Here is a 16415-nt window from a genome sequence, read left to right on the forward strand (position 1 = left end):
GCAATAAGTCAAAATAATTATAGTTTGTATTGTTAAAAACTTAAAGTGTCATTTGAAGACATTGAGTGTTTTCTACTTTTCTCATGTTATTTAAAATGTGATAGAAAAATTATTTCTACTTTTCCTACTTTATGTAACCATAAAGTAGAGTGAAAGCAACCAATAGGTTTATTATGAATAAAACTTTTAAATGCTTTGGTGCAACCTAATGTTGTGAAAAGCAATACATGAATGCACATTTTTTTCTTTAAATAAGACGTGAATTTGTGACATTAAGATTCTTTAATCTATGTTCAGTTAGGTAAGATACAGAGCAGTTGATTTAAAAGTTAACTTGAATTGGTACACTTAATGGGAAATAACATGCACCTGTTAATTAAGCCATGATAAAACCGATTTGAACAGTTTTTCCAAGTTGAACAGAATTTGTTATTCTAAATGTTTTAAAGTTTCCTGAAAATGTAGGCTGACCTCAGAGGAAAGGGTGGATACTAATGAATACACAAACACGGAGAGGCAGGGGTGTAGTGGTATTGTCACTGGACTAGTAATCCAGAGACCCAAGGTAATGATCTGGGGACCCGGGTTCAAATCACGCCATGGCAAGTAGCGAAATTTGAATTCAATACAAAATCTGGAATTAAAAGTCTAAAGGTGACCATGAAACCACTGTCAATTGTCATAAAAACCTATCTGGTTCACTAATGTCCTTTAGAACATACAGTGCAGAAGGAGGCCATTCGGCCCATCGAGTCTGCACCGACCCACTTAAGTCCTCACTTCCACCCTAACCCAATAACCCTTCTTAACCTTTTTGGACACGAAGGGCAATTTATCATGGCCAACCCACCTAACCTGCACGTCTTTGGACTGTGGGAGGAAACCAGAGCACCCGGAGGAAACCCACGCAGACACGGGGAGAACGTGCAGAATCCGCACAGACAGTGACCCAGCGGGGAATCGAACCTGGGACCCTGGCGCTGTGAAGCCACAGTGCTATCCACTTGTGCTACCGTGCTGCCCCAAATCTTCCTGATCCATGTTAAATGCACTCAGGCAATAAATGCTGGCCCAGCCAAAGATGCCTACATCTCTTGAATGAATAAAAATCTGCTTGGTTAGCATATTTGTAGGTAGCACAAAACAGTAACAGGAATTGGCAGTATATCATTGTGTAACTTATGGTGTGAGCTAAGACAGCTGTTATTTACAATATATATATCTTCATGGCTAATTTATAATTTTAAAAACCAAGACTTCAAAATGAAGCCACAGAACAAAACTCAAACTAAAGGAACTTTCTGGCGTTCGGAGAAACTGTCATCTCATTATGTCTGAAGACATGTGAACGACCCGATGAACTGCAGGAAATTATATAGAGGCCATTTTCATATCTTAGACCCGGATTGGTCAATGGAGACCACCAATCTGATCGGACAAAGGACCCCGAAACCTCTTTTGAAATATTAACAATTTCAATTCAGACTACGTCCTTTGTCAAAGCCGAAGTGGAGAGTAAGATGCCCCCCCGCCCTGTCCCCAGGCTGCTGGAACCTGTAATAATGCTTCATAAAGCTGTAAAGCTCAGTCTGTCATCTTCCATCAACCAAGTTGCAACTTTGAAAAAGGGCTCTGTCCAGGTGTGAATGCCTAGCTGCATCTACCCCATTATTGAATAGCGCCCCCAACGGGAATGAGAATTGGAAGCTATTCAGTCCCGGCGGAAACATTTAGGGCTGTATTCTCCCAAAATGTGTCTATGTCCTCACGCCAGCGGGAAAACACTGGCGTTGCACTCCCCCAGTTTCCTGTAAACAATAAAGGTCGATTCACTTACCTTCTGGGGGCTAGCATGGACCCGGAGAAGTTCACGCAGCTTTGGCTGCAGATACGGGCCCCCGCACTTCCGGTTCCGAGTCCCCGCTCGGCGGGGGCTTCCAGCAGCCACGCCGAGCGCCATGGTGGACTCAGACCGCGGACCAACACGAACAATCTAGGCCCCCCGATCGGACTGGCCCGATCACTGCCCCGACCGCCCATAAGGCCCCCCCCCCACAGGTGCTCAAACCCCCCGCCCCCCACCAGCACGGCCGTGGACTCAGTCCGCAGCCACCGCACGGGAATCCCGACCGGCCATACCACATTAGTTCCACGGCATCGGGAACTCGGCTGGTTGGGAGCGGAGTATTGCTGGGAGGGCCTCTGGCAATGGCCCCCCCCCCCAGCCGCACGGCATAATTCGCGGATGAGTTCCCGATGCTTCGATTCTCCGCCCCTGCGCCAAACGGGATTTCGATGCGGGGCTGTGGAGAATCCAGTCCTTAGTCTCCCAAACAGAGAATTCCAGCCATTGTTTCAAGAAACTATCCCAAATGCACTCAAATTCACTCTCTTCACTGCCATTTCCAATTTGATTCGTCCAATCTATGAAAATTAATGTCGCCCATGATTAATGCAGTGCTCAATTCCCGTACCAGCCTCCCCGAACAGGCGCCAGATGTGGCGACTAGGGACTTTTCACAGTAACTTCATTGAAGCCTACTTGTGACAATAAGCGATTTTCATTTCATTTTCATCGCATTTCTTTTTACATGCACTTGTTATTTCTTGATTTAAACTCTTTCCTACAATGTGGCTACTTTTTGGGGTGCCAATGCAATAGTCCTACCACTCAATTCCTTCCTTTGTCATTTGTCAATCCCACCCAAATCGACTCCACATCCTCTGAACCTAGATTGTCCTTCAGAACTGTACTTATTTCTTCTCTTATTAGCAGAACTACCCCACCGCCTTTTCCTTCCTAAAAGTCAAATAACCTTGAATATTGATTTTCCAACTGTGATTTTCTTAGAACCATATCTCAGTAATGGCTACGAGATTATATCTGGCCAGGCACCAGTTGATTATGGGAGGAGATTTTAATTGTGTCCTAGAGTCGAGGGTAAATAGATCGAGCCCCAGGTCAATGGGTAAGTTACGAATGGCAAAGGAGCTGGGTGGGTTTATGGAAAAGATGGATATGGTAGGCCCATGGCGCTTCAAGAACCCAGGGGGTGGGAGTATTCCTTTTTCTCATGCTAATTGGATGTATTCAAAAATCGTTTTTTTTTGTGGTGAGCCTGGAGATTGTGGTCAGGGTGGAGGGGGCAGAGTATGTGGGGATAGTAATCTCAGACCATGGCTGAAGATTCGGCTTAGATTGGGACATGAGCAGAGGCCGGGGTGGAGGCTAGATTTGGGGTTGTTGGCAGGGAGAAGGTTTTGTGATAAATTGAGGGCTGTGATTAAAGATTCTGTAGAATTGGACCAAACCGGGGAGGTGTTGGCAGCCACATTTTGGGAAGCACAAAAAGCGGTGGTCCGAGGGGAGATTATCTCGTTCAAGGCACATGCGGATAGGGAACGAAGGGAGGAAAATAAAAGGTTTTTGATCAAGATAGTTGAGGTAGATAGGGAATACTCGAGGGCGCCCATCACAGAGGGATTGGCATGGAGGAAAAAGTTGCAAGGGTAATTCGATAGATTGACGAGGTGGAGGGCTGTACAACAGCTGCGTGGAGCAAAGAGGGTGCAGTACGAATACGGGGAGAAGGCAAGTCAAATGTCGGCACATCAGCTACGGAGGCAGGCTGCGTCCAGGGAAAGATTGAAGGTATGGACTGAGGCAGGGAATGTGATGTCGGAGCCGGGGAAGATAAATTAGGCATTTAGGGATTATCATAAGGAGCTGCATAGGGTGGACCTAGTTGGTGGGGGGGGGGGGGGGGGGGGGGGGACATGGGACGGTATTTCGATGAACTGGAGTTCCCACAGTTGTAGGAAGAGAAGATGCAGGCACTAGAGGAGCCCTTGGGGCTGAGGGAGGTATTCAACAGTATATGGTCTTTGAAGTCGGGGAAGGCTCCGGGGCCCGATGGTTACACATGGAATTCTATAAGGAGTTTACAACAGACCTTGCACCACATCTCTTGGGGACGTTTAATGAGGCCCTGGAGAAGGGGAAGCTGCCGGAGACAATGATGCAGGCAACAATTACATTGATACCAAAGAAGGGGAAGAATCCATTGGAATGTGCATCATATAGGCCCACATCGTTGTTAAATACAGATATGAAAGTGTTGGCTAAGTTGGTGGTGGGAAGGATGGAATGTTGTGTCCCGGGGTGGTTGCGGAGGATCAAACAAGTTTGGTAAGGGACAAGCAGCTTTCCAATAATATAAGGAGGCTATTAAATGTGATAATTACCTGTCGGGAGACCAGGTACAGGAGGTAGTGGTGTCCATGAATGCGGAGAAGGCATTTGACCGGGTGGAGTTGCGGTACCCTTTTGAGGTCCTGGGAAGGGTTCGTGTTTGGGCTGAAGGTTGTGGCATAGGTGCGCCTGTTTTATGCGGCATAGGTGGTGAGTGTACGGACCAACGATATGGGCTCATAAAACGTTGAACTGCACAGGGGAACAAGGCAGGGGTGCCCTCTGTCACCGTTGTTGTTTGCGCCAGCGATAGAGCCTCTGCAATGGCTCTTAGGGAGTCGACTGGGTGGTTTAGGATTATGAGGGGACGAAGGGAGCATCGGGTGTCGCTGTACGCGGACGAACTACTATTGTATGTTTCGGAACCGCTGGAAAGCATGGAGAGGATCATGGGCCTGTTGGGGAAGTTCGGGGCGTTCTCGGGATATTTTATTGGAGTGGCAGTCAGCAATGCCACCGAGGGTAGCGGCCTGGCGGTGATATATATGACTTTTTTCGCCTGGAAAAGATCAAATACGATTTAAGAGGTTCAGTGGAGGGGTTCAAGGCAAGGTGGGGGGTGTTCGTGGCTGTGTTTGAGGAGTAGTTTGTCACGTGGGGAGGGGAGGGGTGAAAAGGGGGGGAAACTTGTACAAGCTGGATAGTTTTGTGTTGTGGAGGTTACTCCCCAAATTGTTTATGTTTTGTAACCTTTTATATAAGTTTGGAATAAATAACATTTTTTTTAAAGTATTGCATAGGGAGTGACTGCCTATATTTCTGTGCTGAAGTCTCTGGAGTGGGACTTACGTTCACAACCTTCTACCAACTGAACTACAACTAACTTACCAACGTGCATGCACCATATCCCATCATATTATCCAAAACTAATTATCTTTTTTACAATGCAATGAATCAACACTTTCAACTTCCCCTGTCTCTGTAGTTTCATTTTGAATTTATACTCCTTTAAGCAATGTTCGCTGGTTTCACTGCTCTGGATAAGAATAAACAGATTTTTATGGTCTACATCAATTATAGAATTGTTTCAAGAAGATTTGCATCATATTGCTAATGCCAACAAAACAAGATTGGTTTGTTGTAAATTTAAGCTAAATCTTGTGCATCATTTAGCACGATTGTATCATATTCAGACCATCTATCCTTTCGAAGGTATCTTTCATTTCCTGCGGCAGTTTACCTTGTCATTTCACAGCAGGCATTCGTTTCTGGCTGTATAAGCATTATTGTCTAAGGACATTTAGTACTCATGTATCTTAAAACTCCATGGTATGTATTTTTGCAAAGTCATAAACGGATGATTGCTATTGTTTTGCAATGCACATGTTTTACATTTAGCTGCGGTCTCCACATTCTCCAGAACTCCTAACCAAAGACGTAGGTAGTTTCACCAAGTTCAAAGTATTTAGGCGCTTACACTTTATTAAAAATTCATTTAGGGGATGTGGACATCACTGGTTAAGCCAGCATTTATTGCCCATCCCTAGTTGCCCTTCAGAAGGTGTTGGTGAGTTGCCTTCTTGAACTGCTGCAGTCCTCGAGGTGTAGATCACCCATTATGCTGCTAGGGAGGGGGTTCCAGGATGTTATCCCAGTGACAGTGAAGGGACGGCAATATATTTCCGGTCAGGGTGGTGAGTGACTTGGAGGGGAACGTCCAGGTGGTGGGGTTCCCAGACAAGTATGAATCTGTGTGCAGAATGTTATAAGTTTGTGATCCTGCTATAATTTAAATAGGTGTAGGGTTCTTGGGTTATAATCAAGACAAATTATTTACAATTTTCATGAAAAGGCCACAAAGTCATGAATATGATCTTGCAGATAGTGATGTAAATGCTAGGACATTTTATAGTTCCATTTAAAATGTGATATATTCTTGTCACCAGTGGAGTATAATCATAGAATTTACAGTGCAGAAGGAGGCCATTCAGCCCATCGAGTCTACACCGGCCCTTGGAAAGAGCCCCCTACTTAAGCCCACGCCTCCACCCTATCCTCGTAATCCACTAACCCCACCTAACTCTTTGGACACCAAGGGGCAATTTAGTATGGCTAATTCACCTAATCTGCACATGTTTGGACTGTGGGAGGAAACCGGAACACCCAGAGGAAACCCACACAGACACGGGGAGAAGTTACCCAAAGCTGGAATTGAACCCAGGACCCTGGAGTTGTGAGGCAGCAGTGCTAACCACTGTATAGTTAGATTCATGCAGGACAAAGGACTTTGTGTGCGTGGGGAGTAGAGGTAGTTTCAGTTACAACTGGGGTGCTATTGGGATAGGGAGAGCTAAGGCATGAAGAATAAATATAGTTGCTTAGAGGCTATGGTATAAAAAAAAGCTTCCTGTTCTTTCATTTTAGCTGGAAGCTACAGCAGTTGGAGTTAGGCAGCTCGAGAGTGAACATCTCACTTAGCTTTGCTAGAAGAAAAGCCATACAATGGAGTAATGTTTTAAAAAGTCAGTGCCAGAAACCTAAAGAACAGCTACTTAAGGAAACTGGAGAAATGAAGGAGTTTCCAGGGAGCCTGAAGTTAAAGGAACAAACAGAAACTGGGAGCAAAACAAGGTACTGTTCATTTCAAGTCACAGAACTTTAAAGGAACTAGTTAGTGTGAAGTCAGAAATATATCTGAATGGTTCTGAGGTTTGCGATATCTTACTACAGTTAATGAGACATTAATTGAAATAATTGTGCAGTAATCGGTGGCTGGATATCGGAATTTGTGTGTGAAAGCAGTCAAATAAAAGCAGTCAAGGCACAGAAATCCGAAAAGGGGTTGGTGTAAAACCTGGAGTGAATTCGCTGGTAGAGGTGGAGTGGAAGCACAGTTCAAAAGAATCCTTTGGGAAACATAGCGTGAATTTCAGAATGCAAAGTATTAATGGAAAGCATAATTTTGAGAAATTATGGGGGTGTTGGGGTGGGGGGGCAGTGGGTAGTGTAGGGATGGTGGAGTGGTGTGGGGTTGGTGCCACGCATGCCTTTGGGACACCGCAACTCAGCAGGGGCTCACATGGTTCCCTCCGCTTTGGCGACTGCCCATTCTCCAGGCCCACCTACCAAGGTGAGGGGCCGCAGGTCCAACGGGCCCACTCCAGCCTGCTCTCTCTCCGTACTGTTGTGCACCGCCTTCTCCTGGAAGGGGGGACTGAAAATGCACAGTGTGAGGCAGTCAGATGCGGTCTGCACAGGGGTGGGTAGCTCGTGGCCTGTGTGTGCAGGGCACCCGGCTAGGTGGGGGGTATGGGTGTTGGCAGGGTGGGGTGTGAGCAGACTGACAGCAAGTGGGGTTCAGTCATCCTCTGGGCAGGGTATATGGGATGGGGGTTGATGCCAGGGGAACGGTGTTGATTACCTACCCTGGCCACCGTGAGGAAGTCATGCAGCTCTTTAAGGCATTGCTGGCCGGTCCTGGCGGTGGGGCCAACGGCGCTCACAGCTTTTGCAACCTATGCCTAGGCCCGGTGTATGGCTGAAGGTGGCAGCCTCCTTCCCAACCCGGTGTACATGGTGCCCCGCCGCTCCTCTATGGCATCCAGCAGGGTCTTGAGCTCCACATCCAAATAAAAGCAGTCAAGGCACAGAAATCCGAAAAGGGGTTGGTGTAACACCCTTCGGGGTGCCATCTTCTTGGCTCGAATGAGTGTGTGTGGGGAGTGGAGTGCTTATATGTGGCTGCACTTTATCAGCCTCACGAGTGCCAATCCCAACCCGGCGTTTTGCATTGGAATTACAATAGTTTCACGTTTTGCTGGTGCTAGCTCATTAACAGATCCTGAATTTCTCTGGTACGAGCGCCACCTTCGGGGTCGTAGAAAACCACCGTATCAGTTCCAGCGTCAGCACTTAGTCTCTGAAATGGAGAATCAGGCCTATTGCCTTTTGAGCCAAGGGTTCCATGCTGGGTTCTTTCTGTCCATCAACTGAGATCATAAAACATAATGGCTCTTGCAGGATTTCAAAATGTGGACATAGGGTTATTGGATGCCGGCGACGCCCATGTCCCATGAACAAATTTTTAAAAATCTGTTGGGAAATTTTGAACCATGGAAAGAAAGTCACTCACTGGATGCTGAACAGTAAAACATGGTCCTGGATTTATTGTTAAATGGTGGGATCTTTGAATGTTTAAAAAATAATAAGAGGGATATTGGACAAAAGAATTTAAGTTTTTTAAAAACTTTTTCTGAGTTACAAAGCCCGGGCTCAGAGTGTGGGTCAGGGGCGAACCCCTAATCCAGCTCCTCGCCTGCTCCAAAAACCAATTCAAATTGAATCCAATTCATGGTCCCCACAAGAGAGACATACCAGATCAGAGCCAAAAGGCTCCTACACTTGATCTTAGCCAAAAGGCCGAGAAGAATTTAAGTTACTGTGACATATGTTGTACAGGTTGGAATCCAAAATGGCATTGGAAATTGTGGTTGTTTGCCCTTTTAAGGGGCGAATTCTCAGAGAGTCATGTGACCCTTTCAATCAATCGGGGTGGAGCGCAAATCCTGGGGCTGAACACAGGTTTTCCTTGCCAGTTTTGGAGTCTGGAGTCGTGGAGTATGGTAACCTTTATTTAACTTTCTGTAAACAGTTAGTTAGTTAAATAAACCATTTATTCAATAATCTACTTGGTGATCGCCAGTTTTACAGGATATTACATTTGGCGACGAGGATCAATCAGAGTGCCTTCATATTGCGACAAAATTCAGGACAGCAGACCTCATGTGGAAGTCTTTATTGAAGAAACCTTGTCTTGCAGTCCATATGTGTCAAAATGCCCCTTTTTGGGAAACCTGAGCCACTCGACCATAACACGGAGCACTGCCTGTGCTCTTTTTTAAGGCCAATGAAATTCGGGGGGGGGGGGCAGTGTGTGGTGGAGGGGGTGCGGGGGGGGGGGGGGAAGAGATGCAGTGGGTAATCCTATTAACAGTCTTTTAACCTCTAACCTGACAAGGAGTCTGACGTCTCCAGATGCCTCTGACTCCAAAACCTTTGAGGAGCTCATGAAATTAATCAAAGGACATTATCACCTGAAGTCCTCGATGATAATGCAATGATACAAATTTAACTTGATGACAAGAGCCCCAGGCATGCCGAAGACAAATGGTTGAATAGTGCGAGTTTGGGTTTGCACCAATGACATGTTGACAGGCAGGCTAATCTTGCTGTTAACAACAGGGCCATACAAACAAAATTACTAGCCGGGGCAAAGATTACCTGAAAGAAGGCATTAGAGATCACCCAGGTTATGGACAGTGCTGATAGGGGCGATGGAACTGCAAAACCTGCAAGCAGGTGAAGTCCACCAAGTTTGGGTGGAAGCCGCTGGCAGTTGTGGCACCAGAGTTATGGGCACAAAAATTAAAGAGCAAAGAGGCTCGGAGAAAAAGAGAGTGCAGAGGTAGGAGGAATTTGGTCCATGGACCAAAGCAACGGATAATGCTACCTGCGGGGGCGATCACCCCCAGGGGAGATGTCAATTCAGGGAAGCTGGATGTTATTCCTTCAATAGGAGGGGCATACCAGGAGCAAGTGCAAGACTAAGCAGAGCCTATCGGGGCCAACAAATAAAACATTCCAAGTCCAGTACACAGTGTTGAGTATAACCCTGAAAACATTTCTGATGTATACATGTTAAATAACATTACGGTAGGGCAGCACGGTGGCACAGTGGGTTAACCCTGTTGCCTAATGTCGGCGAGGTCCCAGGTTCGATCCCGGCTCTGGGTCACTGTCTGTGTGGAGTTTGCACATTCTCCCCGTGTTTGCGTGGGTTTCACCCCCACAGCCCAAAAGATGTGCAGGCTAGGTGGATTGGCCATGCTAAATTGACCCTTAATTGGAAAAAATGAATTGGGTACTCTAAATTTATATTTAAAAAAGTAACATTAAAGTGGGCAAGATGGCTCCAAACACGATTGTATAGATGGTAAGCAGTCGGCCACTCTGAATGGAGGTGAACACGAGTGCCTCCGCTACAAATGATAGGGAGAACAAACATATCATTATTTGCATTATCCAGACCCTGAAGTTAAGGAGTATGGTGGTCAGGCTAGCCACATACAGTGGGGAAGCTTTAAGGATCCTAGGATAAACAATGCTTGTAATCTACTGGCAACAGACAGCTTAACTGCCTATAATAATGAGGGGGAGTGAGGGGGGGGGGGGGGCAAGAGCCAGGTTTGATGGGTTGAGATTTGCTTCGCCTAATTGTGGTGTTGGGTGTTCTGACACACAGATGAGCCAACACAGTTGCATATGGCACAACGCTTCTTTATTTAAACTTACTATTTACAGTTTGGTCTTTGCACTCTGCACATGGGGGGTTCCCTGCTTGTGGTGTTTTAACAGCTCTTTCTTGTTCCCTTCTCCCCAGACCTACTGACCACCAGGTGTCGTGCTCGTGCTTTTTATGTGGTTGGTGTTCTTGTCTGTGATTGGTTGTGGTGTTGTGTACTCTGATTTGCCTGTTAGTGTGTCCATCATGATGTGTGTGTTTGAATATCATGACATCCCCCCTTTTTACAAAGATATGTGCCTACGTGGTGATAAATATGATCGTGTCGTGAGTGCATCTAGGAGTGTGTGTGTGTCGTGTGCAGCATGTGCATATGACGGAACTATGTACATGGGGCGATGTCGGGTGCGTCACATGAACCAAGTTGTACCATAACATAACATAAATGCGAACGAGAGAAGAAGAAAAAAAAAACTTGAACAGTTGTCCAGTCAGACGACATCTGGAACGATAAACAACAACAGGTTATCATGTAAAATTGTGCAACTTGTTAAACATATGAACGGTATTATAAGTCCAGTCTAATGGGCTTGCGACGAGTTCGGGTTGACCGTCAGGGTGGCACACCACTCATCGGCTGGGTTGATGGCATTGACCTTGTTGACATCAATGACGGAAACTCGGAAGGCATCCTGGTCATCTGCATCACTTAACTGGAAGTCTTGATGCGTGGGCTGGACGGTCCTGACTCGTCTGCGAGGTTGTCGAGGATGCGCCGGATCCATGGGTTGAGCCGAACGACAGTGGGCTGCGTAGTGGCCCATCATGCCACATCTGTGGCACTGTCGGTTTTTTGCAGGACATTGCCCTTTTAAATGTAGAGCTCCACAATTGCCGCACGTCATGACGTCACGGCGTTCGTTGCGCCACTGCGCATGCGCAGTGCGATCTTGCGGTGGGCGCGCCTGCGCAGTGCGTCCCTCGTTGTGGCCGTTATTTTTGGCGCGCACCTGCGCGGGAGACCGCGAAAAGCGCGGGAAGCGGCCGCTGTCGTCCGGGCCGTGGGTCGGGAAGTAATCGACGGCCTGGATGCGTTCGACGTCGTGGGCGGCCTGGCTTGCCGATTCGACGGCTGGGGACCCCCTCCGCGCCAACTCGGACGCCTGAAATCGGGCAAACCGGCAGGTAGCATTTTCATGGAGGACACAGGCTTCCACAGCAGACGCTAAGGTGAGGCTTTTCATTTTAAGAAGCTGCTGGCGTAGGCCACTAGAGGCAACGCCAAAAACAATCTGGTCCCTGATCATGGACTCTGTGGTGGTGCCGTAACCGCAGGACTGCGCTAGAATCCGGAGGTGCGTCAAAAAGGGTTGAAAAAGCTCCTTACCTTGCAGGCGTTGCTGAAAGAGGTATCTTTCAAAACTTTCATTTACTTCAACTTGAAAGTGCTGGTCCAGTTTGAGGATGACCGTGTCATATTTGGCTTGGTTTTCGCCTTCTTCGAACACCAGTGAGTTGAAGACGTCGGTTGCGTGCGGACCTGCGTAGAAGAGGAGCATTGCAATCTTCGAGTCATCCGAGACATTCTGTTTTTCGGTGGCACGGATGTACAGGTCAAATCGCTGCCTGTAGAGCTTCCAGTTGGTACCTAGGTTCCCCGTGACTTGCATCGGCTGCGGTTTGCCGGTGTGGTCCATGTCCAGAATGGCAGGTTAGTAGGCAGGTATCGATCCACTCCTGTACCATGTGGTGTTGGGTGTTCTGACACACAGATGAGCCAACACAGTTGCATATGGTACAACGCTTCTTTATTTAAACTTACTATTTACAGTTTGGTCTTTGCACTCTGCACGTGGGGGGTTCCCTGCTTGTGGTGTTTTAACAGCTCTTTCTTGTTCCCTTCTCCCCAGACCTACTGACCACCAGGTGTCGTGCTCGTGCTTTTTATGTGGTTGGTGTTCTTGTCTGTGATTGGTTGTGGTGTTGTGTACTCTGATTTGCCTGTTAGTGTGTCCATCATGATGTGTGTGTTTGAATATCATGACACTAATTAGATTACATTTACTAAAAATCTTCAAAAAGAATGGAGGAGATTTGCATGACATCTTAAAAAATACCAGGAGGTGTTCCAAGACGGGTTAGGCAAGGCACATGGGGTAAACGCAAAAACAATTTATGTGGTTCCTGTGGCCAAGCCTAAGTTTAACAGAGCCCTGTGCCCTATGCCTTACAGGAAAAGGTTGAGTCTGAACTCAAGTGGTTGGAAGAAGTAGACATCATCAAGGCTGCCCAGTTTTCGGAGTGGAATTATCAGGAGGTTTAAATAACACTAAACTTGATATGAGCCATGCATACTAACAATTAGAATTAGATGAGGCATCTAACAAATTTGTTATTGGAAAACACACAAAGGCTTGTACCATCTCCGGCTACCTTTCAGCGTCTCATTGGCATGTGCAATTTTCAATACACGATAGAAAGCTTACTACAGGACCTACCTAAGGCATTTGACTATCTAGATGAGGTACTGATTACAGGAGTGTCTGAAGACAGATAACCTTGCAAATTTTAGGAAGACTTAAGAAGGCCGGACCAAGGTTTAAAAGGGAAAAGTGTATGTTCCAGGCTCATGAAGTGACATATTTGAGGTTGAGCATCATAGAATTCCTACAGTGCAGAAGGAGGCTATTCGGCCCATCGAGTCTGCACTGCACTTACCTCATTGAGTTTGAATGACCGCACTACCTAGGCCAATTCCCCCATCCTATTCCTGCAACCCCACCCTAAGGAGCAATTTTGCATCCACCTTAACCTGCACATCTTTGGATTATGGGAGGAAACCGGAGCACCTGGAGGAAACCCACGCAGACGAGGGGAGAATGCGAAAACTCCACACAGTTACCCAAGGTCGGAATCAAACCTGGGTTCCTGGTGCTGTGAGGCAGCAGTGCTAACCATTGTGCCACCGAGTAAATGCCCAAGGGCTGCACCCTATGAAGGTGAAGATAAAAGTAATTAAGGAAGCACCAGTCCCAAAATGTGTCAGAATTTAAATCTTTGTGAATGGTGAATTATTGCGGAAGGTTTATGCCTAATCTTTCTACAATGTTGACACCCCCACACACACTGCTCAAGAAGCACCTGCGGTGGTATTGGAGAGAGCATCAGAAAGAAGCCACTGAACAGGTTTAACTCGCTTTACAATCATCCGGTCTCTTCATTCATTTTGACTCCTCAAAAAAGATCATTCTTACCTGCAGCATGTTTCCTTCAGAATCGGAGTGGTTTTATTGCATAAGGTGGAAGATGGTGCAGAAAGGTCTATTACCTGTGCCTTTAAGATTCTGACTGAAAAAGCGTATTCTCAAACTGAAAAAGAGGGATTAGCCATAATCTTTGGAGTGAAGAAGTTTCATCAATATGTTTATGAACAGTACGTCATAGTAGTTACTACTATTAAACCCTTGTTAAGCTTATTTAGGAAGGATAATGCCATCCTGGCCCCTCCCCATAGCTTCAGTTAAGGTCCAACACTGGCTCTATTATTAGCAGCCTAATAGGCCAGAAGCATACAGAGCAAATGCCGATGCTTGAAGCCGCCTTCCCCTGCCAGAAAATATACCGCCTCTGCCAGTTCCACATGAAATTGTTCTTGTTCTAAACTTTCTCCATTACCAGCGACAGATCACGTTTTGGAACCATTATCGAGAGTTAAGCATATGGTCCTCCACGGCTGACATTACAATAACGAATCTGAATAATTAAGGCGCTTTCAGATAAGAAAAGACAAGTTATGATGTGAAGATGGTATATTATTAATTCGGATAGAGAGTTAGTATTTTTTTTAAATATATTTTATTGAAAATTTTTTCTAAACAACATTTTTCCCTCTTACAAAGCAAACAAAACAATAACAAAGCAGAAATTTTTAACAATACACAGGTAACAAAACCCCATTATCCATTGACCTAAACTAAACTAAACCCCCTCCCCTCCCCCCTCCCCCCCCCCTCCCCCCTGGGTTGCTGCTCCTGGTCATCTATCTCCCCTCTAACGTTCCCCTAGGTAGAGGAGAAATGGCTGCCACCGCCTGGTGAACCCTTGAGCCGATCCTCTCAGGTCAAACTTTATCTGCTCCAGTTTAATAAACCCCGCCATATCATTTACCCAGGCCTCCAGTCCGGGGGGTTTCGCCTCCTTCCACATGAGTAGGATCCTGCGCCGGGCTACTAGGGACGCAAAGGCCACAACATCGGCCTCTTTCGCCTCTTGCACTCCCGGCTCTTCCGCAACTCCAAATAGAGCTAACCCCCAGCCTGGTTTGACCCGGGCCTTCACCACTTGCGAAATCACTCCCGTCACTCCCTTCCAATACCCTTCCAGTGCCGGGCATGCCTAAAACATATGTGCGTGGTTTGCCGGGCTCCCGCCACACCTCCCGCATTTGTCCTCCACTCCAAAGAACCTGCTCAATCTTGCCCCCGTTATGTGTGCTCTATGTAGCACCTTAAATTGAATCAGGCTAAGTCTGGCGCATGAGGAAGAGGAATTTACCCTGCTTAGGGCATCCGCCCACATACCCTCCTCTATCTCCTCCCCTAATTCTTCTTCCCACTTTCCCTTTAGCTCACCCACCGACTCCCCCTTTTCCCTCATCTCTTTGTAAATCTCTGACACCTTGCCCTCTCCGACCCACACCCCTGAAAGCACCCTGTCCTGTATCCCCTGTGTCGGGAGCAACGGAAATTCCCTCACCTGTTGTCTAGTAAACGCCCTCACCTGCATATATCTCAAAAAAATTCCCCAGGGCAACTTATACTTTTCCTCCAATGCTCCCAAACTCGCAAAAGTCCCATCTATAAATAAATCTCCCACCTTCCTAATTCCCGACTGGTACCAGCTCTGAAATCCTCCATCCATTCTTCCTGGGGTGAACCTATGGTTGTTCCTGATAGGGGACCCCACCAGGGCTCCCCGCACCCCTCTCTGTCGCCTCCACTGTCCCCATATGTTCAGTGTTGCCGCCACCACCGGGTTCGTGGTATACTTTTTAGGTGAGAACGGTAGCGGTGCCGTCACCAGCGCCTCTAAACTCGTCCCTTTACAGGACTTTCTCTCCAGTCTTTTCCACGCTGCTCCCTCACCCTCCATCATCCATCTACGTATCATTGCCACATTGGCGGCCCAATAGTAATCACCCAAGTTCGGTAGTGCCAGTCCTCCTCTGTCCCTACTACGCTGAAGGAACCCCCTCCTTACTCTCGGAACTTTCCCTGCCCACACGAAGCTCGTGATGCTCCTATCTATTTTATTAAAAAAGGTCCTGGTGATTAATATAGGGAGACATTGAAATACAAATAAGAACCTCGGGAGGACCATCATCTTAATTGCCTGCACCCTGCCCGCCAGCGACAGAGGCTGCATGTCCCACCTCTTGAAGTCCTCCTCCATTTGTTCTACCAGCCGTGTCAGATTAAGTCTGTGCAAGGTTCCCCAGCTCCTAGCGATCTGAATCCCCAGGTATCGGAAGTTTCTTTCCACTTTCCTTAGCGGCAAGCCTTCTATCTCTCTACTCTGGTCCCCTGGATGTATCACAAATAATTCACTCTTCCCCATGTTTAGCCTATACCCCGAGAATTCCCCGAACCTCCTCAGAATTCTCATAACCTCGATCATCCCCCCCGCTGGGTCCGACACGTATAACAATAGGTCACCTGCGTATAACGAGACTCGGTGTTCTTCTCCCCCTCTAATCACCCCTCTCCATTTCCTGGAGTCTCTCAACGCCATGGCCAGAGGTTCAATTGCCAACGCAAACAACAATGGAGACAGCGGGCATCCCTGCCTTGTTCCCCTATATAATCGGAAATACTCCGATCTATGTCGACCTGTAACTACGCTTGCCGTTGGTGCCCCATAAAG

General features: G+C 47.0%; 1 protein-coding gene and 1 non-coding gene across 2 annotated transcripts in view; both read right to left on the minus strand.

Annotated features, from left to right (window-relative positions):
* The window catches only part of rbm41 (RNA binding motif protein 41), a 62572-nt gene extending 60703 nt beyond the window's left edge, over nt 1–1869 (minus strand). The window contains exon 1 of the mRNA XM_072505433.1: nt 1838–1869. Within this exon, the coding sequence (XP_072361534.1) occupies nt 1838–1854 (17 nt within the window). The 5' untranslated portion in view covers nt 1855–1869. The remainder of the gene's footprint in view (nt 1–1837) is intronic.
* A 6567-nt stretch (nt 1870–8436) lies between these two features.
* Nucleotides 8437–8623, minus strand: LOC140422849 (U2 spliceosomal RNA). Its single transcript, XR_011947629.1, has one exon. It is a non-coding gene; the product is annotated as a U2 spliceosomal RNA (small nuclear RNA).
* Nucleotides 8624–16415: the final 7792 nt, after the last annotated feature.

Source organism: Scyliorhinus torazame, chromosome 5 (genome assembly GCF_047496885.1).
Source record: "Scyliorhinus torazame isolate Kashiwa2021f chromosome 5, sScyTor2.1, whole genome shotgun sequence".
Classification (NCBI taxonomy): domain Eukaryota; kingdom Metazoa; phylum Chordata; class Chondrichthyes; order Carcharhiniformes; family Scyliorhinidae; genus Scyliorhinus; species Scyliorhinus torazame.